This window comes from Andrena cerasifolii, chromosome 15 (assembly GCF_050908995.1).
Source record: "Andrena cerasifolii isolate SP2316 chromosome 15, iyAndCera1_principal, whole genome shotgun sequence".
In the NCBI taxonomy this organism is placed as follows: Eukaryota; Metazoa; Arthropoda; class Insecta; order Hymenoptera; family Andrenidae; genus Andrena; species Andrena cerasifolii.
The window spans coordinates 8,069,703-8,094,911 of NC_135132.1; the positions used below are offsets into that span (position 1 = coordinate 8,069,703).

The following is a 25,209-nucleotide window of genomic DNA, read 5'->3' on the forward strand; positions in this document are numbered from 1 at the left end:
AGGTTAGGATCACTGCCGCACGGCTACATCGGACTCGTAGCCTTTCCATTCAGTTTAATTCCGTGAAACAACCTTCGCAGCGTTGCGTACTTATAATCCCTCGAATTTCTGTATTAAAAAGCATATTTAAATTCGACATAACCTAACCTACAATTCAGAAGCCTCAAATAATCAACACGCCGCTGATATACACCATCTGTAAAACGAAATTGAGTCGTAATTACGGCAGCGGAAACGTTAAAAGCTGATTCGCGTGAATGAAATTTGCAGCATTTCGTACCTCCTTCGTTAAAACACGTCTATTTACGCCCCTGTAAGTCTGGAACACGATTATTTCGACTTTACTGGGCGAGGACCATTTTGCTTTTTATTCGACGAATTGTTTCAGCAGATAGGAAGAAATGTTCCCTTACAAGGAATTCCAGGCAGTGGTGCTCGCTGGCGGAGGAGGGTCGCGTATGACGGAGCTCACCCACGGCCAGCATAAATGCTTGCTACCGATTGGGAATATTCCGATGGTTTGGTATCCGCTCCAATTGCTAGAACGCGCCGGATTCAAGGAGGCGATCGTCGTCGTCTCGGCGAACATGGAGAACAACGTATCGATGTCCTTGAGCAGATTGAATCTGAAAATTAAGGCTGATATCGTCCCCGTTGAGGATGCGGAGGATCTCGGTACCGCAGATTCTATTCGGCTGATTTACGAGAGAATTTATACGGACTTTTTAGTGATCTCCTGCGATCTGATCACCAACGTCGATATATGCGAGATCTTGAACTTGTATAGGAAGCACAACGCTAGCGTAGTGGCCCTGATGCTGCCTGTGCCTCAGCTGCCTGAAGATTTCGTAACTCCCGGCCCGAAGAACAAGCAGAAGCCCGAGACTGATTTAATTGGGATTGATAATGAAACGGGGCGTTTAATCTTCCTCGCCTCTGCTTCGGACTTCGAAGAAACTATTAACATTTCTCAGACGCTGCTCAAGAAGCACACAAGCTTCACTGTTCATTCGAAATTAATGGACGCTCACTTGTACGTTATTAACAAGTGGGTTTTGGATTTCTTGGTGCAGAATAAGTAAGTTATTTCGGGTGAAAAGGGGACGAGAGTTTGGTGGATAAAGTATGTCAGGGTTTGCTCTTTTTTCTAGGAGCTTCAGTACACTGAAAGGTGAACTTCTTCCATACATCGTCAGCAAACAGCTGTCTAAACCGCGTAAACAATCGCTGGATGATAAGAATACGTCGATAGTGAGGGTAAACCTGAAGGAAGATATCTTCCACTTTGCGGTGGAGAAACCATTGGACGAGCTGATCAGGAGAATGTCAGCGTACAATGATCACAGTACGGATTTAGAGGATGCGTATCATAAAGACGTAATAAGGTGTTACGCTCATATTGTGGATGGGAAGTTTGGTTTAAGAGCGAACACCATACAGATGTATCATTTTGCTAATACCAAGGTACGAGCGTAAAAGGAATCTTCCGGGGATGTTTGCATTAACGCTGGAAATGTTTTAGATATTGGAATGGTGGAACATCGGCGACAGCGAGCAGTCTCGTCTACCAAGCATCTCGAACACGGCTACCATAAATAGCACGCAGATGCAGAATTGTTGCGTTGACGACAATGCATTTATCGACGAGAAAACCTCCCTTAAAGAAAGTCACATCGGACCTAGCGCGAGGGTTGAATCGAAGACTAGGATATCGGACAGCGTCGTGATGGAAAATGCGACGATCAAGCAGAGGTAATTAAAAGGCGGTCACGCATTTTGGCGCGATGAATCGAATCGAAGAAATTAATTATGATTAATTAACCGTCGCTGTGCCGAGGTCATCAATTGTTCATAAACTTCTCTCTTCGTATCGCCGCGCTTCGCCAAATTGCGCGTCGGCCTTAAGTCTCGCGGTGAAATGAGAATGTATCGCAATGAAACTCGGGCTAGGTGACGCTCTGATCGTAGTGCTCTCTTGAGCACGATTTGTTTCCCATCATCTGCCATCTTGGCGTTGATTGGTTTGACGTCACGGCGTCGTCACGCGCATGTTCAGACGCTATCCTGAGCACTACGATCAGGGCGCCACCTCGACCGAGTTTCATTTGCGATACATTCTCATTATCAGCCGAAGGACGGGTTCCTATGTCGTTTACCTTCGCAGATGCGTGATACGTAATTGCATTTTGTGCAACGGCTGCGTTATCGAGGAAGGTACTGAACTGAAGGACTGCGTAGTTGGCCCTCAGCATCTCGTGACATCTGGAAGCCAGCATTCCCGCGAAGTGCTCACCGATCCTGACAAACTCATAGAAATTTAATTATTTGTAATCGTATCGAACGTATTAGGTGCTTCAGTAATAAAATAGATTTCTGAGAAACGACTGTACCCCCCCAAAAAAATATTTTTTTTCAGTGGTCCGCCATTTTGTTATTTTTTGCGATATTTACTTTTTTATCGTCACGTAATAGACGTAGGCTTCTAAATAGTTTCTAATTATTTTTGTCTTTTTGACTTCAGATTAACACATTTTGACGAAGAGTATACCGGAAACAGATTTATGAATTTGATTGAAAAAATTTTGATTTACTTGCGTTGTTTGTTTGAAAAAATCCTGAAAACACGCTTACCTTTCACATCATTATAGTGGTCTCCCCCCTTAATGCAAATTCAATGAAATTCTTTAGGTGGTTATGAAAATTGATTTAATGAATAAAGCCCAGTTCTATTTTCTTTCTACAAAGCCCCTCCTTTGCGTAACCACTTAGCTATAAATATATAAATATATTAGTAAAGGGAATAATTTTATTGCGCAACATGTTGATTGAAATTAGTCGTTTTAGATTTTATATGTTTCCGGTAAGATTTAATATTAATTCCTACCACTCGTAGCACTGTAATCTTATTTTAGAATAAGTCGGTAACGTTGGGTGCGACACGAGCAGCGGCCAATTCAGCAACTACGTACTCTGAAATCTGTTGAAATGCTGTGCGTGTGTGCGGGCTTTATAGATTATTATGCAATTAATTTGCAAAATAAAATTGTTTATTTATTGCTCGAAGAAGTTTTTTGAAAATTTAACAGTAGGGTAAAACAGAACACCCAATCCGAGAAAATGGCGCTGCGCGCCATCTATCGGAACGTGACCAAAAGTGGCGCCCCCAATTGAAAAAAAAAAAAAAGCAACTTTGCCCGGCTGTATCTTTGTTCCAAGTGCAGATAGAACAAAATCGTAGAGGAAAATTTTGCACTGTTTAATAAACTCTATCATCCTACGCAGTTACTTTTTTCGTAGGTGCGGCGGTACACTTGAAAACTGCATTTGAACTCATTTTTTAAATGGAACCATACAATTTTGTTTACATGAATTTATTCCTTGCGTTATTCTGCGTATAAAAAGTATAAGGTAAGATAGTCGAAAACTCAATAGCTTACGAGATATTTAATTTTATTACGAAATGTGATGTATTTTTTTATGATGTACACGTGTATATGAGGCCGAAAGTAATTTAATAGAAACGATGCAAAGTATTGTTATTGTAAGGTAACTGTTCCTAATTTTACTTTATTTTTACACTGATTGTTTATTAGGGTCTGTAATTTATTGAATAAAATGAACGTTTACTAAAGACCGCGATGGATTTGACCTGTTAGCAATTAATTAAATATAACGAAGGTGGGAGGAGGTTTGTGTTTTAAGATACAACTGCAAAATTATGCAAATTAATTCATTTCCTGCGGTAGTTCGATTCGCTGAAAGAAAGGTTATGTTCTCGAACACGCAAAAGGTTGGTACATTTATTTATTTACGATCTGAGGGCGTGGGCATCTTTTGGGGGCTTTATAGATTATTATGCAATTAATTTGCAAAATAAAATTGTTTATTTATTGCTCGAAGAAGTTTTTTGAAAATTTAACAGTAGGGTAAAACAGAACACCCAATCCGAGAAAATGGCGCTGCGCGCCATCTATCGGAACGTGACCAAAAGTGGCGCCCCCTATTGAAAAAAAAAAAAAAGCAACTTTGCCAGGCTGTATCTCTGTTCCAAGTGCAGATAGAACAAAATCGTAGAGGAAAATTTTGCACTGTTTAATAAACTCTATCATCCTGCGCAGTTACTTTTTTCGTAGGTGCGGCGGTACACTTGAAAACTGCATTTGAACTCATTTTTTAAATGGAACCATACAATTTTGTTTACATGAATTTATTCCTTGCGTTATTCTGCGTATAAAAAGTATAAGGTAAGATAGTCGAAAACTCAATAGCTTACGAGATATTTAATTTTATATAGGAAAAAATATTAGTACGAAGTTTCATCGTTTGGGGGCGCCACTTTTGGCATATTTCGTAATAAAATTAAATATCTCGTAAGCTATTGAGTTTACGACTATCTTACCTTATACTTTTTATACGCAGAATAACGCAAGGATTAAATTCATGTAAACAAAATTGTATGGTTCCATTTAAAAAATGAGTTCAAATGCAGTTTTCAAGTGTACCGCCGCACCTACGAAAAAAGTAACTGCGCAGGATGATAGAGTTTATTAAACAGTGCAAAATTTTCCTCTACGATTTTGTTCTATCTGCACTTGGAACAGAGATACAGCCTGGCAAAGTTGCTTTTTTTTTTTTTCAATAGGGGGCGCCACTTTTGGTCACGTTCCGATAGATGGCGCGCAGCGCCATTTTCTCGGATTGGGTGTTCTGTTTTACCCTACTGTTAAATTTTCAAAAAACTTCTTCGAGCAATAAATAAACAATTTTATTTTGCAAATTAATTGCATAATAATCTATAAAGCCCCCAAAAGATGCCCACGCCCTCAGATCGTAAATAAATAAATGTACCAACCTTTTGCGTGTTCGAGAACATAACCTTTCTTTCAGCGAATCGAACTACCGATGCGGTGCTAACTAAACGGGAAAACTTCAGCCAAACAAAGACGGCTTGGTCCCCCTGATGCGATGTAACTAATCTCACATACTGTAACTAGAGCGATTATTAATCGTGTATATTTCTGCTTTACAGGTAAGGAATTTTTACATAGAAGACGTTAAACCGGCTGCATTTTCGACTGATACTGCTTCAGCCGAACCCAGACCTAACCCAGACCTTTTTTTTTTTTTTTTACGTGGAGAAATCCCTAACGGATACCCCTAACCCTCCCCTAACCCAGACCTAACCCAGTTACACTTGTAACATTTCATTGTATTGCATTTCACTTATTTGAATAAATTGCAGCTAAGTGGTAAAAGAGTTTTTTTATTTAACGAGCTCTACTTACTCCTTCCTATTCCAAATCCCATATAAAAGACATGCTAAAAAGAACACCTAAAAAGATCCTTCCACGCAGAGTGGTTTTAAAATTCTTCGCATTAATGCACTACTTTAAATATGCCATTCACTACTCTCAAACTCTATCGACTTTCGCTCAAGGCTTCTACTTCTCTCCGAAGACGTTACTTAGTGCCACCTCTTTCGACATCATGTTCTCCTGTTACGAAGCCCAATTTTGTGCGTTCTGAAAATTTTTGCCAGATTTTGGCCCAGGTATCAGGAGAACATGAAGCGAATAGAGGTATTCTGAATTTCAGCTTCGAAGGCATCCTCGATTCTCTCTCCGAAGACGTTACTTAGTGCCACCTCTTTCGACATCATGTTCTCCTGTTACGAAGCCCAATTTTGTGCGTTCTGAAAATTTTTGCCAAATTTTGGCCCAGGTATCAGGAGAACATGAAGCGAAAAGAGGTATTCTGAATTTCAGCTTCGAAGGCATCCTCGATTCTCTCTCCGAAGACGTTACTTAGTGCCACCTCTTTCGACATCATGTTCTCCTGTCACGAAGCCCAATTTTGTGCATTCTGAAAATTTTTGCCAGATTTTGGCCCAGGTATCAGGAGAACATGAAGCGAAAAGAGGTATTCTGAATTTCAGCTTCGAAGGCATCCTCGATTCTCTCTCCGAAGACGTTACTTAGTGCCACCTCTTTCGACATCATGTTCTCCTGTTACGAAGCCCAATTTTGGGCATTCTGAAAATTTTTGCCAGATTTTGGCCCAGGTATCAGGAGAACATGAAGCGAAAAGAGGTATTCTGAATTTCAGCTTCGAAGGCATCCTCGATTCTCTCTCCGAAGACGTTACTTAGTGCCACCTCTTTCGACATCATGTTCTCCTGTTACGAAGCCCAATTTTGTGCATTCTGAAAATTTTTGCCAGATTTTGGCCCAGGTATCAGGAGAACATGAAGCGAAAAGAGGTATTCTGAATTTCAGCTTCGAAGGCATCCTCGATTCTCTCTCCGAAGACGTTACTTAGTGCCACCTCTTTCGACATCATGTTCTCCTGTTACGAAGCCCAATTTTGGGCATTCTGAAAATTTTTGCCAGATTTTGGCCCAGGTATCAGGAGAACATGAAGCGAAAAGAGGTATTCTGAATTTCAGCTTCGAAGGCATCCTCGATTCTCTCTCCGAAGACGTTACTTAGTGCCACCTCTTTCGACATCATGTTCTCCTGTTACAAAGCCCAATTTTGTGCATTCTGAAAATTTTTGCCAGATTTTGGCCCAGGTATCAGGAGAACATGAAGCGAAAAGAGGTATTCTGAATTTCAGCTTCGAAGGCATCCTCGATTCTCTCTCCGAAGACGTTACTTAGTGCCACCTCTTTCGACATCATGTTCTCCTGTTACGAAGCCCAATTTTGGGCATTCTGAAAATTTTTGCCAGATTTTGGCCCAGTTATCAGGAGAACATGAAGCGAAAAGAGGTATTCTGAATTTCAGTTTCAAAGGCGTCACCTTTAAAGTTGCGAATCGAAGCTGCAGAGGTTTGGAATTTGGATAGGAATATGTAAAAGGTATTTCTAAATAATAATACAGTTCTTTTCAAGTTTTTCCCACTTTATTTGCAGAAAAGGCTTTTACAGTGTTACAATAAATTAATATAAGTATGTAGAAATGAATGCTGATTAATATTGTATTATTATTAAGTATAAAATATATAATTTCACTTCATTTTATGTATAAAATCACTATCAGCTTTCCATCATTTGTCTCACTGAAAGTTCCTCAATCCTGTCCACCGAGAAATGTTCCCAAGGTTAATCTGTAACAAGAAGAAAATATTTTTAGCAATCTGATTTGTCTATTATAGAAAATACAACAAATAGATTTGTCTAATATAGAAAATACAACTAATTTCAGGCAAAACATATAAAGAATATAATTATCTTCCTAATTTAAGACAATTCCCCTTTATTTCATGTAAAATACATCTCAACGCTGTACAATTCTACTAACATATCAGTAAAGTACATAGGAAATGTATAATATATTAGTAACTTGAAAAATATTTTTAGTAACTTGACTTGTCTATTATTGAACATGGGAGAAACGTTACAACATAGTTACAAAATAGTCTTGGAAAAATGTAACAATAAATAAAAAAAATTTAAATTAATTTTTTAATTTAATTTAGTTCCTATGTCAATGTATGCCTAAAATGAATATAACCTAACCTACAATCGTCTGAAAATGCATACATTGACTCCATCATGCTTTTATTGTGGCTCGTATATCCAGCTATCGCTTCAGTTTTGCTATGAATCCACGTTGGCAGTCCTCCCGAGTAGGCGCTATCTCGTATCTACTACCTCAACTAAATTTGTCACGTGACTTGCTATGTATTATCGCCAATATGGCGGAACTCTGATTTGAGAATGTAGTCACAATTTTTCGTTTTTCGTTCTTATATGAGCAGATTTTGGTCTGGGAGAGGTCTCATTCGAAAGAAGAAGATTCAATGCGGAGTGCTCTGCTCACCGTTTGAGTCACAAAACTCTTTTAGTGACCTAAAAATGCTTGGATTCTGCGGGTATATTTTGTCGACTTTTGCTTTACTTTGGACACTGATATTATTACATATCAACACAATCTCGTTGAACCATGAGCAGAGCGCTCCGCATTGAACCTTCCTCTTTCGAATGAGATCTCGCCCAGCCCCAAATCTGCTCATATAAGGACGAAAAACGAAAAATCCCGAACCCATGTTTCGGGCCAGATTGTGTCGGTATACAGCGCGCTGCATTACCCGTGTCTACCCCCTTAAAATTGTAAATACGATTTTCCAGAACACAATCTTTTCGTTCCACTTGTCCCTCTTTTCAAACTGAGCACCACTGCCGCCACGGATTTGAGAATCGGTTGAAGAGCCTGAACGGCGGAACACACGGTTTTGAAACGGAACGGGACTGATCGCCTCTTTTTGAAGCGTTCCTTCGTGCAAGATGGTGAGCGCATATTTGACTAATTAAAATCTACCGATAACTTCGTGATCGTGAAAGTTCGTTACCTAAAAAATATAAGAAACAATTCGCTAATTCTCGCGGAAACTGTATTTAATAATAGTTACGGTAAAAGATTCCGCGATGAATACATTATCCATGTTGTATGGCGGTAGAGGTTATGCGCGAGATGTTTACGATCTGACACGCGGTTCGAGCAGCGGAAAACTAAATCTCGAGAATATTCGAAGCAGTAATTCAAAAACGCTTCGCACCGTTAATCGCGAAGAAGTTGTCCATTAGAAATAAAGTAACGTGAAATCGTGTACCTTCGTATTAACCTATGTTGATGTTCACAGACGAAGGGTACGTCGAGCTTTGGTAAGCGGCGGAATAAGACGCACACATTGTGCAGACGATGTGGGCGCAGCTCGTACCACATCCAGAAGTCACAATGCGCACAGTGTGGATATCCTCAGAAGAAGATGCGATCCTGTAAGTTAATCACATACTAGAAACACCTTCCGCAAACAGTGCTTCTTTCGGGCGCAAAAAATGTACGCAACCGCTGTGCCACAAGACGATGTTAAATGAAAAAAAAGCACGAGATTTTTTTTTTAATAAGCTTCTATATGTTTTGTATATTTTTGCTTGCGATGCACTGTGGAATTCTGGGAAGGGCTTAGGTGTGCCGAAGATGAGAAAAGGCTGCGGAGCACTAATCTACGTTTTTTACTATTTTTTTTTTTACTACTCCAGCCAATTGTATTTTTTCAAAACGGTGAACCATGTCACTTAGCAAACTAATCCTTCTAGCTTCTCAAAAAAACTCGAGTTGTTTGGAGCAATTTTAAAAATGTTATGCGATTTTAAAGAGTGTACGATTATGGCTGTGAGCCACTGTATAGTTTTCTGACTTACGCATCCGCTAGGAAGTTATGAACATTTTAAAGATAGTTATAGTATTTCTAGAAGAACGATGTAGAACTAAATTGCAGAGGGAACTCGTGAATCATTGGCGTTTTTATTCAGAAATTGATTTTACCTAACAACTGTTGTTATTGTTTTCTAGATAACTGGTCGGTGAAAGCTAAGAGGAGGAAGACCACCGGCACTGGTCGCATGCGGTACTTGAAGATTGTGCGCCGCAAGTTCAAGTAAGCAGACGTAATTTGCGATTGCGAAATAGAATTAATAATTACACGAAATGCAGAGCTTCGTAGAGAAAGAAGTATTCGTGAGATTTTTCATCACGGCACTCTATATCTTTTTCAGGAACGGATTCAGGGAAGGTTTACCGAAACCCAAAACCGACCAGACTAATTAATTCTAAATTCTGTCATTGTGTTATATATCCATAAGATTTTGACTACTAATAAAAGACTTAAAAACGTCCGATCGCATTACTTTTTGTAGAATCAATCGTCCTGCTCGAATGATTTTTTATCCGCGCCAATAACTTGGAGCGACGCCTGCACGAGCGTGTGACGGTACGTAAAGAAGCGATAGATCGCCGCACGCGTTGGTAGCGTTTTTACAAATTGCGAAATGGAAATAACAATTGTACCTATACACAAAGGTGGGGTAGCTTTTACTGCGCAACCGCGGCGGAACTTTCGACTGCGGGCGGCCTTATAAGGCTACACTGGTTTCGTGAATTTCTGCCAGTATCTCGGGAACTTATAGTGCAGAATGATAGCTTAGAGTCACTTATAGGAACTGCTTAAAAGGCGTTGCTGTTTAGTTAGCATAAACGGTATGTTACGCGGTCGTGCTCAGCCAAGATTTCGCCTCCACAAGCATCAGAAAATCAAGAGTAACCGCATGATCATATAGTAGTAGAGAAAGGGGACCGAGGGAAATTTTCAAGGAACTCTTCGTCGAAGTAAAAACAGGGAAGAACTGTGAGACAGAAGAGCGAAGGTGCCGGCTGAAAGACCTACGCGAATAAGGGCGTCGAATCTATATTTGGAGCTCGTTGCACAAATGACTGTTTGGCGGAAATTATTTGGTAAGTATTAGAAAGAAACACCGCTGGTTGTAATTCAATTTCGCGCGAAGTATCCTCTCGGTTTTCCTGCAATTCGCTTGGCAGAGAAACTTAAAATTCCGTCTGTTAGGCAAGTACCTCTTGGTCACGAACACGGTGAGCTGCGGTCTGATGATGGCAGGGGCGGATGTGATACAGCAGCGCAGCGAGCACTTAAAGAAGAACAACAAATGCTTGCCAAGTATTCGCGTGATGGCAGCGTCGCCGGAGGACGAGCTGGAGTCGAACGCCGGCACAAACATGTACGTGCACGATTATGTTCGAACTAAGAACATGACGACCGTGGGTTTGGTTCAAGGTCCTTTCCATCATTGGTTCTACATGGTGCTGGACAAAGTCTTGCCCGGCAGAAACGCGCTGTCGGTCGTTAAAAAGACCTGCCTCGATCAAACGATCGCCAGTCCCACTTGCTTGGGCATATTTTTCGTGGGACTTGGCGTGTTGGAGCATCGACAGATCGAAGAGATCTACCAGGAGCTGAAAGTGAAGCTGTATGACACTTGGAAGGTACGCGCGCTGCTTTGTAAAGAGCTATCGCTTTCTGCAACTCTAAAGGTGGGTTTTCCTATACGCAGCGTCGAGAATTTCAAAGTCGATTTTCTCGAAAACGAAGCGCAATATCAAAAAATGTTATTCCTTTTTCTTGACTCATTTACTGGTTACGAGCCGAAAAGAAAGAGTAACTTTTTTTCATATCGCGCTTCGTTTTCGAGAAAATCGACTTTGAAACTCTCCTGGTCGCGTACAGGAAAACCTGCCTTAAGGATTACGGAGGGAAAACAGTGTATGCGTTGCAATAAAATAAGTTTCATCGATGAGAACCATTACATCTGAAAGTGGCACCGTTGAAATTCTTCTCTTTCAAGGTCGATTGCTGCTTCTGGCCTCCGACGCAGTGCGTTAACTTCTTCTTTATCCCCTTTCGCTACAGAGTGCTGTACACAAACTTCATGACAATGATCTACGATATATTTCTGTCGTACATGAAATACGTAAGTGTTTTACCTCTTCTCTTGCCGCAATGCTCCACTTCATCGTAACTTACATCGACTTTTTTTACAGGATGCTCATTACCAGTGACGAGAAATCTCGATTAGCACGCGCCACTTAATAACTACACGTTCTATCATTAACCATTGCCATCCGTAGCCCAGGGACAAGTCCCTTGACTTTCGAACTTTTTAATTTCGTAAGATACTGTCTGTGTATCATTGCACAATATCGTTATCAGCCGCCGGAATCATTGGCATCCTTCATAGTTCGACGCGACTGGATGATAATATTGAGCGCAGTAACTCGGTTGCATCGCGATTGATAACGATCGAGATAAACAGGGGAGAACAACAGAGGCATGTTTTGTAGCATTCCGATAGGTTGAGTCTTACGGTGGCGTCGAGGTTTCGAAACATTTCGATCCCGCGGATCCGAATGATCCTTATCTTTTATCGCCCCGCGTGTGCACGCTTGGCGCATCTCCGGGGACACTCGGTCGCTTTCTTATCGCCGCGCAACAACAGTCCATCGGAAAGGATATTGTTTATTAGGGTGACAGCTTTTGTTTGGCATTCGGCGGCAACGGGATTACGGGTGTCTACTAAGCCGACAGTCGCCAACGAGCAAACAGCGATTATTGCAATGTAAATACAAACAATAAACGCGGCGAAATAATAAACAAAGACTGGCAGGCGTCTATAATCTATACGCTTCTCCAAATTAACTTCCATGGAAAGTTACAGCGTTCTTCTCTCTGCGCTCTCTCTGTTCATTAAATTCAATTCTTGTTATATTAGCAGTGGTAACGTTCGGGCGAATATCCTGTGCGATATTAAAGGGTAGTGACTTTTAATACTGCGGAGATGGAATGTTCGAAATATTCCTCCAGTTGCAATTGATGAGCAGCTCGTAGCATAGTTTCGTGGAAATAGCGTTCGTGCAAAAGCGGAATGAATTTAATTAGTATAAGCGGACTATTCGTCACCAATTCCGAACTTAAGGGCTTACGCTCAGTCCGGAGTCGTGATTTTTGGGATTTTTTTTCTCGGAAACTATAAAAACTTTATTCAAAAAACGTTTTTTTGTTTGAAAGGTAGTACATTTAGCTATGCCTCTGAATTTTGGCGTTAAGAAATATTTATTAATAACGAAGTTATTTACAATCTCCTAGATGTCCTGTTCGAAGGAGGGGTTTGCGGTGACCACGATTACTCGAGTTATCTAAAATCGAAAATTAAACAAAATTTAGTTAATATATTAAATTATCTAGTCCTTGGACGAAGGATTTTTTTTTTAAATTAACGAAAATTAAGTGGGATTGTGGCCGAAAATCGACATTTTACGTTTGACATTTGCCATTTTATCCTAAATCAATATTTCGAAAAACCATTTTTATAGTTTCTGATAAAAAAAAATCCCCAAAATCACACCTTTTTCGGCCTCGCCAAACATAACCTCTTAAGATAATAATTTGTCCCCGATTCGATATTTCTTCTTTAAAGTTACAAAATAACATGCAACCGCAGCCCCGAGTTTCTCTCGGAAAAAAATTCTCTCGGAGCAAAGTCTACGAGGAGTAGAGGTGATCCCTAAAAAAAAAATGTCGCCGGAAGCCCCAAGAAAAAAATAGTTACTTTAAATTAGTATCAGAATGTAATTGAATTCAATAACATACAAATTCGTCGATCATTCCAATAACCTTGGACTACAAATTTATCACCCGATTCCTGTAAACAGACACTTCGCATCCGTACTACGCAATAACTAATAAGGAGTATAAAAATAGATCGCCCAAAATCGTCGCAGTTAGAAGCGTCACAGCATGAATATAATTATTTCCGCATCTCGTGCTTACAGTCAGAAATATAAATCGAATTAGAATATACAGTTACAAATTCCTCGGTAAGTTTGTTATAAAGCAGCTAACAGTAGGTTCGATACAACTTCTCTTGTATACGTAATAAAAAATTGCTAAGCATATATCCCATCGTGATCATCCATGGTTAAATTGTTTGCGAAACGGGGGGAGGTCGAAGATTCGAGCAGTGCCGAGGAGCATCAACGCTGGAAACATATTGCACCAAATTATACCGCAAACGTAAATGTAATTGCTGCGCGTAAGTTCAATCGATCGGGTGTTTAGGTTAGACTCGGAAAACTTTTTCATTATTTGAAATTAATGATAGAGGAGTTTAATTGGCAATTACGTTCGAAAAGGCAACCAAGAGAAAATTATTATAGAGAAGCTATATTTTAATATTTGTGAAATTTAGGTTAGGAAGTACATAGAAAAAGAATTACCGCTCGCGATCGAGTACATGACGGATTTCCCAACACTACTTCGAAATTTCCTCGAGTGATACGAAACGTAAAAGCCGGAACCAATAAGTCCGCAGCCGCTGAACATTCTGCATCCGAAGCAGTCTCGATTTCGATTTTTGATGATGCTGTTCACTGTGCCCGTTGCCTCTTTCATTTTCTATTCGCAATAAAATCGTGCGATATTCAGGAGATATACGGGACGCGAAGTCCCAATAGCACGATTCTGGAATGATTCTTTTATAGGTTATGTTTTAACCGCCATGTTCGTTCAAAATAAATCGAGCCGCGATTGATCGAACTCGAATCGCACTTTCGAATCGAAGTGTTTTAAAAATCTTATTTCAATAACAAAGGCTACAAGAGTAAATTTCACTTTTATTGTAAATAAACTTGCGGAAACGTATTACAAATGAGTAACGCTTAGTTTAATTCAATTGCTTGTACAAGTTGAAGCACAGTATATTTGTTCTCGACCCCCTAAATTAAATAGAAACATACTTCGCTAGTTAATGAATTTTAACTAAATTAATCGTAACACCTTAGAACTATTTTACTTTCCTCAGAAACAAAGAATTACATTCGCTCTTTAAATCTTTCGTTTACAAACCTTCGACGCGGCTAGCGCGTATAACAGAAAGATTTAATGGTTCGTATACTTAATCAACCTTATTTCTTGTTTTATTCAAGTGTAATCAAATGTACAAAGTGCAAGTCGATCGTTATTCGCCCAACAATTCTGATGATTCGTTCCCAACTGTTTGTAGAAAGAAATGAATAAATAAAATTTTGCGTGATATAAAAACTGTAAGAATTCTTAGTGGTTTTCTCATTGTTTCTTGTTGCTATTCACTCGATCAGCTTCTTCGCTTTGAAGAAGCGCCTTAGGTAGACGACTTGCCAAGTGGAGAGCACCAGCAGCCAGCACATGGAGAACAAGCTCACGTACAACACTCGACTGTTTGTCGTCTCTGGAAATATTAATCAAAATGCATGAAGCATTTACAAAATACAACGCGCTTAAGCGGCTATGCCTAGTCAGCTGGCGAAAAAGAACGCGAAAAAACATTAAAAAATAAACGAATAACAGCCATTCTCGCGGAAGTTGTTTTGATATCGGTGAAGAAAATATTTCGGAAACTGCTGTATCGATTGGCTCGAACTTTCGCGGACTTCTTTTATATACCAAAGACTAGTAACCGAACGAAGGATTTTTTATTTTAACGAAAACTCTATTTTTACAAGTCAGACTTCGAAAAACTGTGGTTTTGCGTTAAACGACCGCCATTTTGTCGAAAATCAACTTTTTGAGGAACCCTTCGTTTATCTACTGAATTCGACCATATATTAACAGAATCTTTTTGAATTTTGCATTTTAGATAATCCGGCTCAGAGAAATCGTGCTCACCGCACAGTGCCTTTATCAAATCAGCTTCCGGGAGAATGGCTGTTATTCGTTTATTTTTTATGTTTTTCTATAATAAAATTACTGAAAGTTTCTCCACATATGTAATTTTAAAATAAGCGAATAGTTGTAAAAAAATATACAGTAGATATTGCAGAAAAAAATCTCGAAAATCGCGTTCATTTCGCCAGCCGACTCCCCTTAATGTATTTTACCGTTAGTGTCTCTCATATCCTCCTCGTTCTTTCGCATTCGAACAAAGTCTTGGACGATAGCTCCGGACAAATCTTCTAAACGCTTCAATTCCACTTCAGATGGCTTCAACTTCGCCGCTTCGCCGATCTATCGAGAGAAGCAGTCGGTTATTTATTAGCCGCTGCATCTTAAAGCCAAGTTAGTCGAACTCAATTCGATCAAAAACTAGTTCGCTAAATCTTTTTAAATACTCGGGGAATACAAGTAAAACTATGCGCGAGGGACTGAAAACTCTGTTAGAAATGGCATCGCGCTGTGGAAGTTAAATTATCACTCAAATATTCTTGACTGACAACAGGGAAGTAAAAACTGTGTTCAGTAGTGCGTCCTTTCTATTTTCTAGCGTTGAATGCATCGACTGTGGATGACCAAGTGTGCGAAAATACAAGCAAACATTCTACTGCGGACGCTAAATTAATGCCCAGGGTATCGTTAAAGTCGCTGACTTGTCGTCCATAAAATAATGCACTCGCAGTGCGAAATTATTTTCCGCGAAGTTGCGAAGTGGGCTTCTTTGATTCTAGTTCCCTCAAGGGACTTTTCAGATACCCTGCGGAGCTAATTCATACTAAAACTCATGCTGTTAAAGATCACACCGGTGATGTCTAGTAAAACCAATCTCTCTACGTTACCAACTGTGCGCCCATACAAGCCACATATAGAAAGAAGAAAAAAAGGATGAAATATCGTGAGATTATATCCTTAAATTAATAAAACAGCTCAGGCGACGGCAATCCTCGGCCCGCGCTCCATTTTCGAGATTACCGAGGATCGCCGATTCCTGTTAAGGGGTAATGCCACTCTGGAGCCCGGAAAGTCAGGCTGCCTTTCCAAGCTCTATAGTGGCATTACCTCCTTAAGCATTCGAGAAATGTATTCTGTCGACGATGAGGTGGACGCGTCGATTGCCAATGACCAAACGATAAGAGACGCCTTTAGAAACGAAATCCGTCGTTGACAAAATGAACATTCGAGTAGCGAGAACAACGGAGGAACTTACTCCTTCGTAACTTTTCGCCTCGATTCCACGCTTCGTGATTAAATGGACCTCCTGCTTGTTCTGCTTATCTGAAACATTTGCGGTCGTTAAAAGCGGGCGACGCGTTTCGATTAATCGTAGTACGTACTGCCCGAGAACGAAGGCTGTATGGCCTGCGCCATGAAGCAGATTTCGAATGTATCGTACGACTCCGTGGCGAATGAGAATTTCAGCATCTTTCCGTGAGGTATGTCGTCCTTTTTCGAAAGAATATGCCCCTTGGAATCTCGTATCTATTAAACGCAAGCGTTATATCGATGAATGTCAAATATGACACGGGAATACGTATTTTACTCCGTCACCGAGGGAATGGCGAGCAACATATGTTGGGTGAGGTTAGGTAACGAACATAACCTCGAAACGTCGCGCTAGGTTCCGAGGAACAGGAGAGTTAGGTTAAACTTACTATGTATTCGGTTTTAACGGACGGCGTGTCGGAGACTTCGTATTCCCCGGCGACAAGAACGTCCGCCTGAACTTCCTCCTTCAAACATTTCATCGCGTTCGGGTCGAGGTAGAACCTGATGCAATGCGCGTACGCGAGCAGCGTCGCCAGCACGAGTAATTCTCTCTGCATTCCAACACGAGTCCCTGGACCGCACGTTGAAGAATATTCAGCAAATATCCTCGAGATTAACGGACGTTAACAATATACCGTCAACATATCGATGAGTTGGCAGCCATTAAACCTTGCGTGGGTGGATCACGTGACACCGAGGCCGGTAGGGGGGATGCAACACGTGTATATAAAGGTAAAGGTATGTTTGAATGTGAGGAAGATTTATTTGAAGAGATACACGTTTAAGGTATTTATTTTCTCTCGGGAGATACACGTTTGAACAATTATCAGGTGAGTATGTTTAAATTTTTAATAAGTATTGCACTGGACCAGGCTGAACTGTTCGCGCGTTTTTTTTTTAAACTGAATCTGTTGGGTGGCGCTGTACTCGATCTATTTAGTTGACAGCTTTTACGCGAGAGGCGTTGGCAACGTCACGTTCGATAAGAGTGGATGAAGGACTTAGTTGATTAAAAGTATTTCGTATTTTCAACTGTATTTATGTACTTTCTTCTTTAATACAACATAGTCGTGCACTTTCTTATTAGACTTTTTAATATCGTGTGTAGTTAGCATGTAAATTTGGATTTGAATTTATTGAAAGACACATCCTAGGCTCGCAATAACGAGCCCTTGAACTCGGGTACATTTGCAAATTCAAAGTAGAATTATTTCTATATTACGGTAGAAAAGTTATAAAAGTCATCTAACTACAATTTCCAGAAAATAAAGATCTTTCTCGCAGACGAGGCAAACCCCAACATTAGTTCGCATGTTGGCGGTATATTTAGAGCGAATTCCAACTCACCCCCAACTCGCCCGCCCGATTTTTCCGTTTTTCCATCAATTATATGTTCCTGTTTTCGAGTCGTCATTTATTATATAATATATATATCTTATTTCGATAAAAGAGCTATAAAAGTTAACTGCAGTTTGCAGATAATACTGTATTGGTAACAATATCATCATTGTACGTTGAGTATAACGAGACAAGTCTCAACAGTTCGCACGTTGTCGGTCGATTTAAAAAATATATAATATCTTTTTTCGTAACATTAAAAATCGTAACATTTAAAAATCGATAAAAGCTATGACTCTCCTCTCCTGTTTGAACATTTCGAAGGCTTGCCAGCCTCCATTAAAGTTCTTAAATCGTCATCATTTAAATAACTAATTATTCTTTCGGTACAGCCGCGTGGTAAATCAGGCAAATTGTTAAAGAGAGCATCGAGAATTTTGTTACCTTGCTCCAGAAACTCTTTCCTTTTTTTACCCTTTCTAAAATTAATACTTATCATATTACCATATATCGGGAATTTTTTTTTATAATCGCCTGATCTGAAGGCCTCCACTATACTTTCATTTCTTGCGTACATTGCCAGTCGACTTACATCTTTCGTCAATATATCATAAACTGTGATGTAAGTATTAGCAAACTTCTCGCTCTTCATGCTTGCTATTTCTTTCTCGCATTTGCTCCGAAGATTACTTCTGGACAACCTGTACCCCTTACGTTCTCTCCTATAGACCAGCACGGAACTGTAGTATATTACGTCAGGATAGTAATCCTCAGAATCATTTGGTTCGTCATCACCGCTACTAATCGGTAGCAGTTCGTCGTTTGCTGCATATAAATTCGCAGCTCTCATCTTAACCATGTGACTTTTAAGGATCTCGGCAATGTTTATATAAGTAGAGGTTTCATAATCATAATCGTAATCAAAATCAAAATTAAAATCATAGTCGAGACCATAGTTATTATCGCGAATTAAGTCGATACCATCCGTAACGAAACGGAGCGCCGTGTAACAACCTTTACTCTTCATAGTAATGTCAGCGCCATGTTCTAGGAGAGCTGTTACAACTTCTTCGTGACCTATCTTGGAAGCAAAGTGTAGCGCTGTTGTGCCATATATGTCGACAGCATCAACGCAGGCACCAAATTCTAAGAGGAGCTCCACAACTTCTACAATGCCAGTTATAGCAGCTCTGTGGAGTGGTGTAAATGCGTGGCACTTTACGCTTAACTTAGAATCAACTTTGGCACCAAATTTTAAGAGAGGCTTGACAATTTTTACAGAACCATATTTATTAGATTCGGCAGCAAGATGGAGCGGTGTTATTAAGTCGTCTTTCGTCGTAGCATTAACATCGGCGCCGCGTTTTAGCAAGAGTTCTACAACCTCTCCATAGCCGGATTGAGTTGCAAAATGAAGAGGAGTCATTCCATTGCTGTCCTCGGCATTTACATCAGCTCCTTTCTCCAAAAGCATTTTGGTAATTACCTTGTTACCTCGTTTGGCAGAAAGATGGAGCGTCGTCATCTCGCCTTTACGCGTAGAATTAACATCTGCGTTATATTTCAAAAGAGTCTCAACGACTTTCGCAAATCCTCCGTCAATAGCAGCTTGAAGCACCGTCGTACAATTTTTATCTCTAGTGTTTTTTGCTTTAGCTCCCCTATCAAAAACCATTCCTCCCTTAGCATCAGGATTACTAACAGGAGCTCCGAAACGTATTTGTTCCTCGTCTGAATCCGTGAGCTGTATTGGCATTTTTCCAAATTTATCGGTAGCGTTAATATCAGCGCCATGCTGCAAAAGAATTTCAACGATCTCCACGCAACCCTTGTTAACAGCAATCTTCAGTAGCTCAGGATGATCTTTTACGTTAGCCTTATTAGTTAAAAGTAGTTTAATCATTTTCAAATCGGCATTCTGGGTGGCATAAAATATCGCTGGTTTCCCAGTTTCATCCTGTGCATTTACATCAGCTCCGTAGTTTATCAATAATTCGGCTACTTCCTCGTGTCCGTTTCTGGTTGCAACATGTAAAGGAATAGAATCTTTTCCGAGCGTCGAGTCGGGTAACATGGTAACATCAGCACCGTGTTCTAAGAGTTCCTCGACAAGTTCCACGTATCCTTTCTCGATGGCAGGGTGCATAAAACTAAATCCGTCTTCAGGGTTCACAGTGAAGCCATATTCAAGCAGGTTCTTAACGATCTCGCGACGCCCTACTCCATAGCCCTGCACCGCGGCGTTAAGAACGCTGCTGTTGCTTTTGTCATTCAGATTAGGGCATTGCTTTAAAATACGCTTGACGATTATTGGACTTCCATATTGAACAGCAAGGTGCAGTATAGTTTTGTCATTCTTATCTTTACCATCAACGTAAGCTCCGCGTTCTAAAAGTAGCTTAACAATTTTCTTATGTCCGTTTCCAACAGCAAAGTACAGTGGTGTTTGACCGTTCTCGGATGCAGAGTAAACGTTGGCTCCGTATTTTAAAAGATGCTCGACAATTTCTAAATATCCTCCCCGCGTGGCAATGTGAAGAGGAGTTATGTCGTCATGCCCCGAAGCATTTACGTCAGCACCTTTACTTAAAAGCAATTCCGTAATTTCTATATTACCTCTCATAACAGCAAGGTGCAGTGGCGTACTACCATTCCTAAACACAGAGGCACACAGAATTAGCATAGGCTCTGTATTTTAGAACAGGCTTGGGAATTAAGGGGACTGGGCAGTCGAAAAATCGATTTTTTTTATTGTATTTTCCGAAAGTTCTCGAATATTTTTTTCTCTTCGTTTTTTCCTGATTGCGACCGAATTGAGGTTCAGATCGACTTGGAAAAAATTACAGGACGCTTAAAGCATGTGCCATTTCGGCGCAAACCTCTGATATGGTCCGTTAAAATTCGAGATTTTTATAAAAGACATCCGGTGACTTCTTAAATTTTTTTTATAAAAATCTCGAATTCTTACGGACCATATCAGAGGTTTGCGCCGAAATGGCACATGTTTTAAACGTCCTGTAATTTTTTCCAAGTCGATCTGAACCTCAACTCGGTCGCAATTAGGAAAAAAACGAAGAGAAAAAAGGCGCCCCAAACACCTAGGCCGCCGCGGAGGCCAAGACGCGCGGCGGGAGAAAAGAGGCGCTGCCTCTGAAAATCGGCCGCCAAGCTCACTCGATTCCCAAGCCTGTTTCAAAAGATGCTAAACAATTTATCAATACTCTGTGTCCGCTGCGATACGACGAGAAGTTCTAGCATTGTTTCCTTTACCCTCGACATTGGCCCCTCTGCTTAGAAGAAGGGTCGTAAGTTCTTTGTTATTCTTTCCAACGGCAATGTGCAGAGGAGTTACACCGCTTTTGTCGGCAGCGTCAACATTCGCTCCACGATTTAAAAGCAAGCTGATCATTTTCGCCTCCATGCTTTGAACTGCGTTGTGAAGCGGAGTTTTACTATGTACATTTTTGGCATCAACATTAGCACCTCTGTCCAGAAGCATCTGGACAATCTCAGTGTCGCCGTTTAGAGCAGCAAAATGAAGCGCAGTGTTACTAGGACTTTTGTATCTGCTGTTAACTTTGGAACCACTAGTTAAAAGCAGTTTAGCAACTTGGGTATGTTTCTTCTCGAGAGCGGCGCGAAGCAAGGAATATCCATCTTTCCATTCTTCTGCATAACACGGTTCGCGAGAATTAATTATCTCTTTCACTCTGCTTACTCTTCCTTGACGAACTGCAGTCATGAAAGCGTTGCGTTTATACGGCGAATATCGAGCACCTTTCCTTGTTGTTGATGTATTATTCCTGATCTTGTGAAAGAAAAATTGAAACTCGTGTCAAATATAATATTGTATATAATTGTTACATGTTTAATATACAGAAATCAACTTATCAAATAAAATTGCGTACTTCGTCGTCAGAATTTTCCATCATTAGATGTGTTAATACTAATTCTTCAATTTCTTCGTCGCTGCTACTACTAGATTCTAATAATGCTAATGCGACTAATATTTTTTTGGCCATTTCCATCGTTACTCCTAAGTTATTCGGCAGTTATTCGGTTCTGCTCGATGCCACCAAAATCCTTGAAACCACTTGAAACTGCTGTTTACAGTGCACAGTGTGGGGCGGAAATAACGTACTGGTCAAGCTGTTTAGCGGAGGGGGGAACGCCACGCATGCGCGTGATGACACCGCGATGTCGAACCAATTAACGCTAAGATGGAAAACGATACGGCGCCACCGTCAAGCCGAGCCTAGTGATCCTCTAGGGAGTGATCGGTATAACCGCAGCCATTTTGGAGTAAAACCGGAAATAACATAACCTAAACTCTTTCTATCAGTATTACTGTCTCTTTCTTTTTTACAATTTCTTTCTCTGTCTACTTCCGCTTTTGCTCCAAATCGCGGCAACCAATCAGCGACGACAACCGATTCCCCGAAACTACGTGGGTACCAACCTTAAGCGCATCAAATAAGAAAAAGCTGTCAACCTAAACATTGAACTGAAGATTTAATATACAAAATAAAGTGAAAATATACTCATGATTTATTTAATATTCGAGAGAACTCTAGAAAACTGTATTATCATTGTAAAAATCCTCTCGGAACAATCCTGTCCAAATATCGAAGCTACTTCAACGCTGCCTCAATCGAAGGTGCCTCGCTAACAGAGAATTATCGAACGTCGAGTCGCGGAGGCTTCGAAAGGCGCAGCGTTCCCGAGCGGAGAATAAAGCAAGCATAATCAGAAGAGGTTATGGGAAAAATGTTCCATCGATTTATTAGTACTTACTTCCAAGTGTGTTAGATTGGAATTCAGAGAAACATCTTTTATAAACAGTGTAAAAAGAATAGTCACAGGCTTAGTTTAAGATTTTAAGGCAGGTTTCTCCATATCCTTATGTCCCTTTACGCTTGCACAGTTTATCCTCGCCCCCTTCCCGCTTGAGATCCTCCCGGCTGGTTCTGTTGATTGAGCCACGGCGCGGAGCCGGTGCCTCTGCCTCTTTGGTTCTGGCCTCTGCCTCTTCCGCGAGCTAAGCGACATTAAATCAAAAGCGTTACCCCAAACGATCGACGCTCCCTCCGCCCCCTTAACGTATTTACAATACGAGCCTATAAGCTCGTTCCCTCGTAAACGAACCTTGCGCGCGCAAGATGGCGGACTTTCCTCTACCAGCGGTTCCCGAGCCCTTTCCGCCCGGTCTCTTGAACATTGGAGCGTTCTTCAGCATATCTGGTAATATGAGGAACCTGATCTTCGAGCCTCTGATGTAAACATTCTCCAGCTGTGCCTCGCGGCCGTCCCTATGCGTCACAGTGATATTCTGCATCTGACAGTTCATATTGTCCTCGGCCTCGATCAACTTCCCCCGGTACACTTCACCAGTGTTCGTTTCGCAGGTTATGGTATGGCCCTCCGCTTCATGGAGTACTTTTATAGGCACTCCGATCGACATCGCGGCCGTTTTGATTTGTTACCGTGAAAACTACGATCGAAAACCCGTCCGATTCGCCTTGGATCGCAGGGTTCTGTGTCAGCGGGGTCTCTAAAGCGAACGAATCTTCGATGGTACAATCTAACCTCACTTCTGACGAATCCAACGTTTACAGCGTTCCGCTCGCAACTATTTAACAGCGTGCGTTGCGGTGGTCGGGGAGAGATGGCGCGCGTGCGCGTTAATTTGAATTTTGAACAGGACACAATCGATTTTTAATTTCAATATTTTTGAATAGAGATTATAACACATATTATTTATTTTTTAGATAATCTTTTGTAGTAATTGAAATGGTCGAATTTGAGTTTGAGAATTGATAGTTTATGGAGTGATTTATTTGTTAAGGGGAGACAACAGGGTAATGGCCAGAAAAGGAAAGGTATGTTTGGGAATTTATTAAAAGCAAACTACTTAATGAATCTTTTTGAAACTTTCAGGACTTTTTATTGGGTACTTCAGTTAAATGAATATCTTTTTTTGCAGTAACTTACAAGGGAAGATCCCGAACCCGAAAATTCCAAACATTCTGAAACTTTGTGAATATGTAGGCGATTTCCTCCTGATTACAACGCAATTTTTGTTTGCTGCCCAAATTCACGCAAGGGGAATTTTTGAAAGTGAAGCGACCAATCAAAAAATTCTCCCGTCGTGAAAAATTTTTTTCTTTGATTTTTGATTTTAGAAGCACCGTTTCGTCAGAAAACTGCCAACCAGATTTTTGCAGCGCAAAGTTACTGGTCCTGTACAGCTTGTAAATCTACTTTAAATAAATTTAAAAAAAAAAATTATGTAACTTAAATATCCAATAAAAAGTCTTGAAAGTTTCAAAAACATTCATTTAGTAGTTTGCTTTTAATAAATTTCCAAAGATACCTTTTCTTTTAGGGTCATTACCCTGTTGCCCCCCCTTAATAATTATTGCTTTCCAAATTATTGGCTATCGTCGTAGTGAATAATGATACAGCTGTTTTCGGTTCGGGGCGATAAATTTATATATATTTTGATTTTAAATATACATAAATATAGTCCGCTATAGTTACAAACGCTAAGAATCATCGGGAGAGATCTTTGCACACGATTAAGAGAATCTAATTGCATCAAGAATAATTACGGGATAAGAAAACTAAGGGATAGTGTAAAAAGGCTGGGCATTAATGGGTGCAGAAGTACACCACAGTTCGTCCTATGAAAACTCGAAGTTGGTTGTTATCTAGATAAAAAACCGCCATCTAAACGAACAATGGACTAAAGTACAATATAATCACTTCATCGTGAATTTATTCGACGGACAAACGTGTGCTACCATTATGTGCATCTCTTCAAACTTGCAGCGACCTCTATAAAATGCAAAACTACGTACCTTACAATACTCGTTCGTTATTCACAATAAGACTAATCATAGCGCCGGAGCGATTTCCAGAAAACACTCGCCAGATAGCTCCTCCACACGTTTGCATTGATAAGTCTCGATTTTATTTAAAGTATTATAAAAATCGGCCTATATATACGAAATATTACATATTTCCGTCAGTAATAAGTTACATTTCGATTAAAAAAAAAGAAGAGAGAAAGAAAAATAAGAACAGACTGCTTCGAGCAAAGAACAATTCGTTATTCAGATAATTACTTCTATTTATTCCACCGTCTCATTAATCATCTCGCTTTATATTCCCATCGTTACCAGCCACGCAGCATAAATATCATTACTATATACATACATCCACACGAAAAAAAAAGAAGAAGAAAACAGAGGGAAGAAAAGAAACGGAAACAATTGTCCTATTAAAAACAGCATTGCAAAGCCATAACCTAAATCCCTATCGCCCGCTTCAAACACAAAGGTCCGCGCTTTATCGAGCAACGATACAGCCAGAGATTTAGGCGGGAGCCGCGATACAGAGTCGAGGATAACGGGAGCTCGTCCAGCTTAAAAAATACAAGTGTCCCCGGATCCGTCGAACAAAGCCCGCTGCCCGCAGATAATCTCTCTAGATAAAAATCACCGC

The 25,209-nt window shown here is 40.4% G+C and overlaps 6 protein-coding genes across 7 annotated transcripts; 3 read left to right on the plus strand and 3 right to left on the minus strand.

Moving 5' to 3' along the window:
• The first annotated feature begins 401 nt into the window (after positions 1-401).
• On the plus strand, positions 402-2,382 carry Eif2bgamma (eukaryotic translation initiation factor 2B subunit gamma). Its single transcript, XM_076828149.1, has 4 exons — positions 402-1,078; positions 1,152-1,464; positions 1,523-1,752; positions 2,165-2,382. Exons 1-4 carry the CDS (start codon positions 402-404, stop codon positions 2,319-2,321), a joined length of 1,377 nt encoding a protein of 458 aa, XP_076684264.1. The 3' UTR covers positions 2,322-2,382.
• A 5,772-nt stretch (positions 2,383-8,154) lies between these two features.
• Rpl37-1 (ribosomal protein L37-1) lies at positions 8,155-9,679 on the plus strand. Its single transcript, XM_076828154.1, has 4 exons — positions 8,155-8,290; positions 8,644-8,779; positions 9,357-9,441; positions 9,560-9,679. Exons 1-4 carry the CDS (start codon positions 8,288-8,290, stop codon positions 9,609-9,611), a joined length of 276 nt encoding a protein of 91 aa, XP_076684269.1. The 5' UTR covers positions 8,155-8,287; the 3' UTR covers positions 9,612-9,679.
• A 204-nt stretch (positions 9,680-9,883) lies between these two features.
• Positions 9,884-11,665, plus strand: LOC143377158 (mpv17-like protein 2). 2 transcript variants are annotated; one of them, XM_076828152.1, is made up of 5 exons: positions 9,884-10,040; positions 10,124-10,295; positions 10,405-10,841; positions 11,201-11,326; positions 11,397-11,665. In XM_076828152.1, the coding sequence occupies exons 2-5, from the start codon at positions 10,271-10,273 to the stop codon at positions 11,412-11,414; spliced, it is 606 nt and encodes a 201-aa protein (XP_076684267.1). In that variant the 5' UTR covers positions 9,884-10,040; positions 10,124-10,270; the 3' UTR covers positions 11,415-11,665. The 2 variants fall into 2 exon arrangements, with proteins under 2 accessions (XP_076684267.1, XP_076684266.1); XM_076828151.1 differs by having other exon boundaries at positions 9,887-10,040; positions 10,121-10,295.
• A 2,339-nt stretch (positions 11,666-14,004) lies between these two features.
• On the minus strand, positions 14,005-17,049 carry Bai (transmembrane emp24 domain-containing protein bai). The gene is made up of 5 exons (XM_076828150.1): positions 16,752-17,049; positions 16,434-16,578; positions 16,307-16,374; positions 15,267-15,393; positions 14,005-14,617 (listed from the first exon to the last, which is right to left on the minus strand). Exons 1-5 carry the CDS (start codon positions 16,920-16,922, stop codon positions 14,496-14,498), a joined length of 633 nt encoding a protein of 210 aa, XP_076684265.1. The 5' UTR covers positions 16,923-17,049; the 3' UTR covers positions 14,005-14,495.
• A 518-nt stretch (positions 17,050-17,567) lies between these two features.
• Positions 17,568-21,994, minus strand: LOC143377154 (uncharacterized). Its single transcript, XM_076828146.1, has 3 exons — positions 21,612-21,994; positions 20,925-21,511; positions 17,568-20,357 (listed from the first exon to the last, which is right to left on the minus strand). Exons 1-3 carry the CDS (start codon positions 21,729-21,731, stop codon positions 17,993-17,995), a joined length of 3,072 nt encoding a protein of 1,023 aa, XP_076684261.1. The 5' UTR covers positions 21,732-21,994; the 3' UTR covers positions 17,568-17,992.
• Positions 21,995-22,459: 465 nt separating this feature from the next.
• On the minus strand, positions 22,460-23,348 carry Smd3 (small ribonucleoprotein particle protein SmD3). The gene is made up of 2 exons (XM_076828153.1): positions 22,849-23,348; positions 22,460-22,741 (listed from the first exon to the last, which is right to left on the minus strand). The coding sequence occupies exons 1-2, from the start codon at positions 23,162-23,164 to the stop codon at positions 22,629-22,631; spliced, it is 429 nt and encodes a 142-aa protein (XP_076684268.1). The 5' UTR covers positions 23,165-23,348; the 3' UTR covers positions 22,460-22,628.
• Positions 23,349-25,209: the final 1,861 nt, after the last annotated feature.

Excerpts from the sequence above, each read along its gene's own strand:
- Eif2bgamma (XM_076828149.1), top strand. The coding sequence starts at position 402 with ATGTTCCCTTACAAGGAATTCCAGGCAGTGGTGCTCGCTGGCGGAGGA. Across the intron at positions 1,465-1,522 it reads ATCATTTTGCTAATACCAAG|ATATTGGAATGGTGGAACAT; the intron begins GTACGAGCGTAA and ends GAAATGTTTTAG. Across the intron at positions 1,753-2,164 it reads AATGCGACGATCAAGCAGAG|ATGCGTGATACGTAATTGCA; the intron begins GTAATTAAAAGG and ends TTACCTTCGCAG.
- Rpl37-1 (XM_076828154.1), top strand. Across the intron at positions 8,780-9,356 it reads TCAGAAGAAGATGCGATCCT|ATAACTGGTCGGTGAAAGCT; the intron begins GTAAGTTAATCA and ends ATTGTTTTCTAG. Across the intron at positions 9,442-9,559 it reads ATTGTGCGCCGCAAGTTCAA|GAACGGATTCAGGGAAGGTT; the intron begins GTAAGCAGACGT and ends TATCTTTTTCAG.
- LOC143377158 (XM_076828152.1), top strand. The coding sequence starts at position 10,271 with ATGACTGTTTGGCGGAAATTATTTG. Across the intron at positions 10,296-10,404 it reads TGTTTGGCGGAAATTATTTG|GCAAGTACCTCTTGGTCACG; the intron begins GTAAGTATTAGA and ends TCCGTCTGTTAG. Across the intron at positions 10,842-11,200 it reads AGCTGTATGACACTTGGAAG|GTCGATTGCTGCTTCTGGCC; the intron begins GTACGCGCGCTG and ends TTCTCTTTCAAG.
- Bai (XM_076828150.1), bottom strand. The coding sequence starts at position 16,922 with ATGCAGAGAGAATTACTCGTGCTGGCGACGCTGCTCGCGTACGCGCAT. Across the intron at positions 16,375-16,433 it reads ACAGCCTTCGTTCTCGGGCA|ATAAGCAGAACAAGCAGGAG; the intron begins GTACGTACTACG and ends CAAATGTTTCAG. Across the intron at positions 15,394-16,306 it reads AGGCGAAAAGTTACGAAGGA|ATCGGCGAAGCGGCGAAGTT; the intron begins GTAAGTTCCTCC and ends TTCTCTCGATAG.
- LOC143377154 (XM_076828146.1), bottom strand. The coding sequence starts at position 21,731 with ATGGAAATGGCCAAAAAAATATTAGTCGCATTAGCATTATTAGAATCT. Across the intron at positions 21,512-21,611 it reads TGGAAAATTCTGACGACGAA|ATCAGGAATAATACATCAAC; the intron begins GTACGCAATTTT and ends TTCTTTCACAAG. Across the intron at positions 20,358-20,924 it reads CGTATCGCAGCGGACACAGA|GAATGGTAGTACGCCACTGC; the intron begins GTATTGATAAAT and ends CTCTGTGTTTAG.
- Smd3 (XM_076828153.1), bottom strand. The coding sequence starts at position 23,164 with ATGTCGATCGGAGTGCCTATAAAAGTACTCCATGAAGCGGAGGGCCAT. Across the intron at positions 22,742-22,848 it reads CGCCATCTTGCGCGCGCAAG|CTCGCGGAAGAGGCAGAGGC; the intron begins GTTCGTTTACGA and ends AATGTCGCTTAG.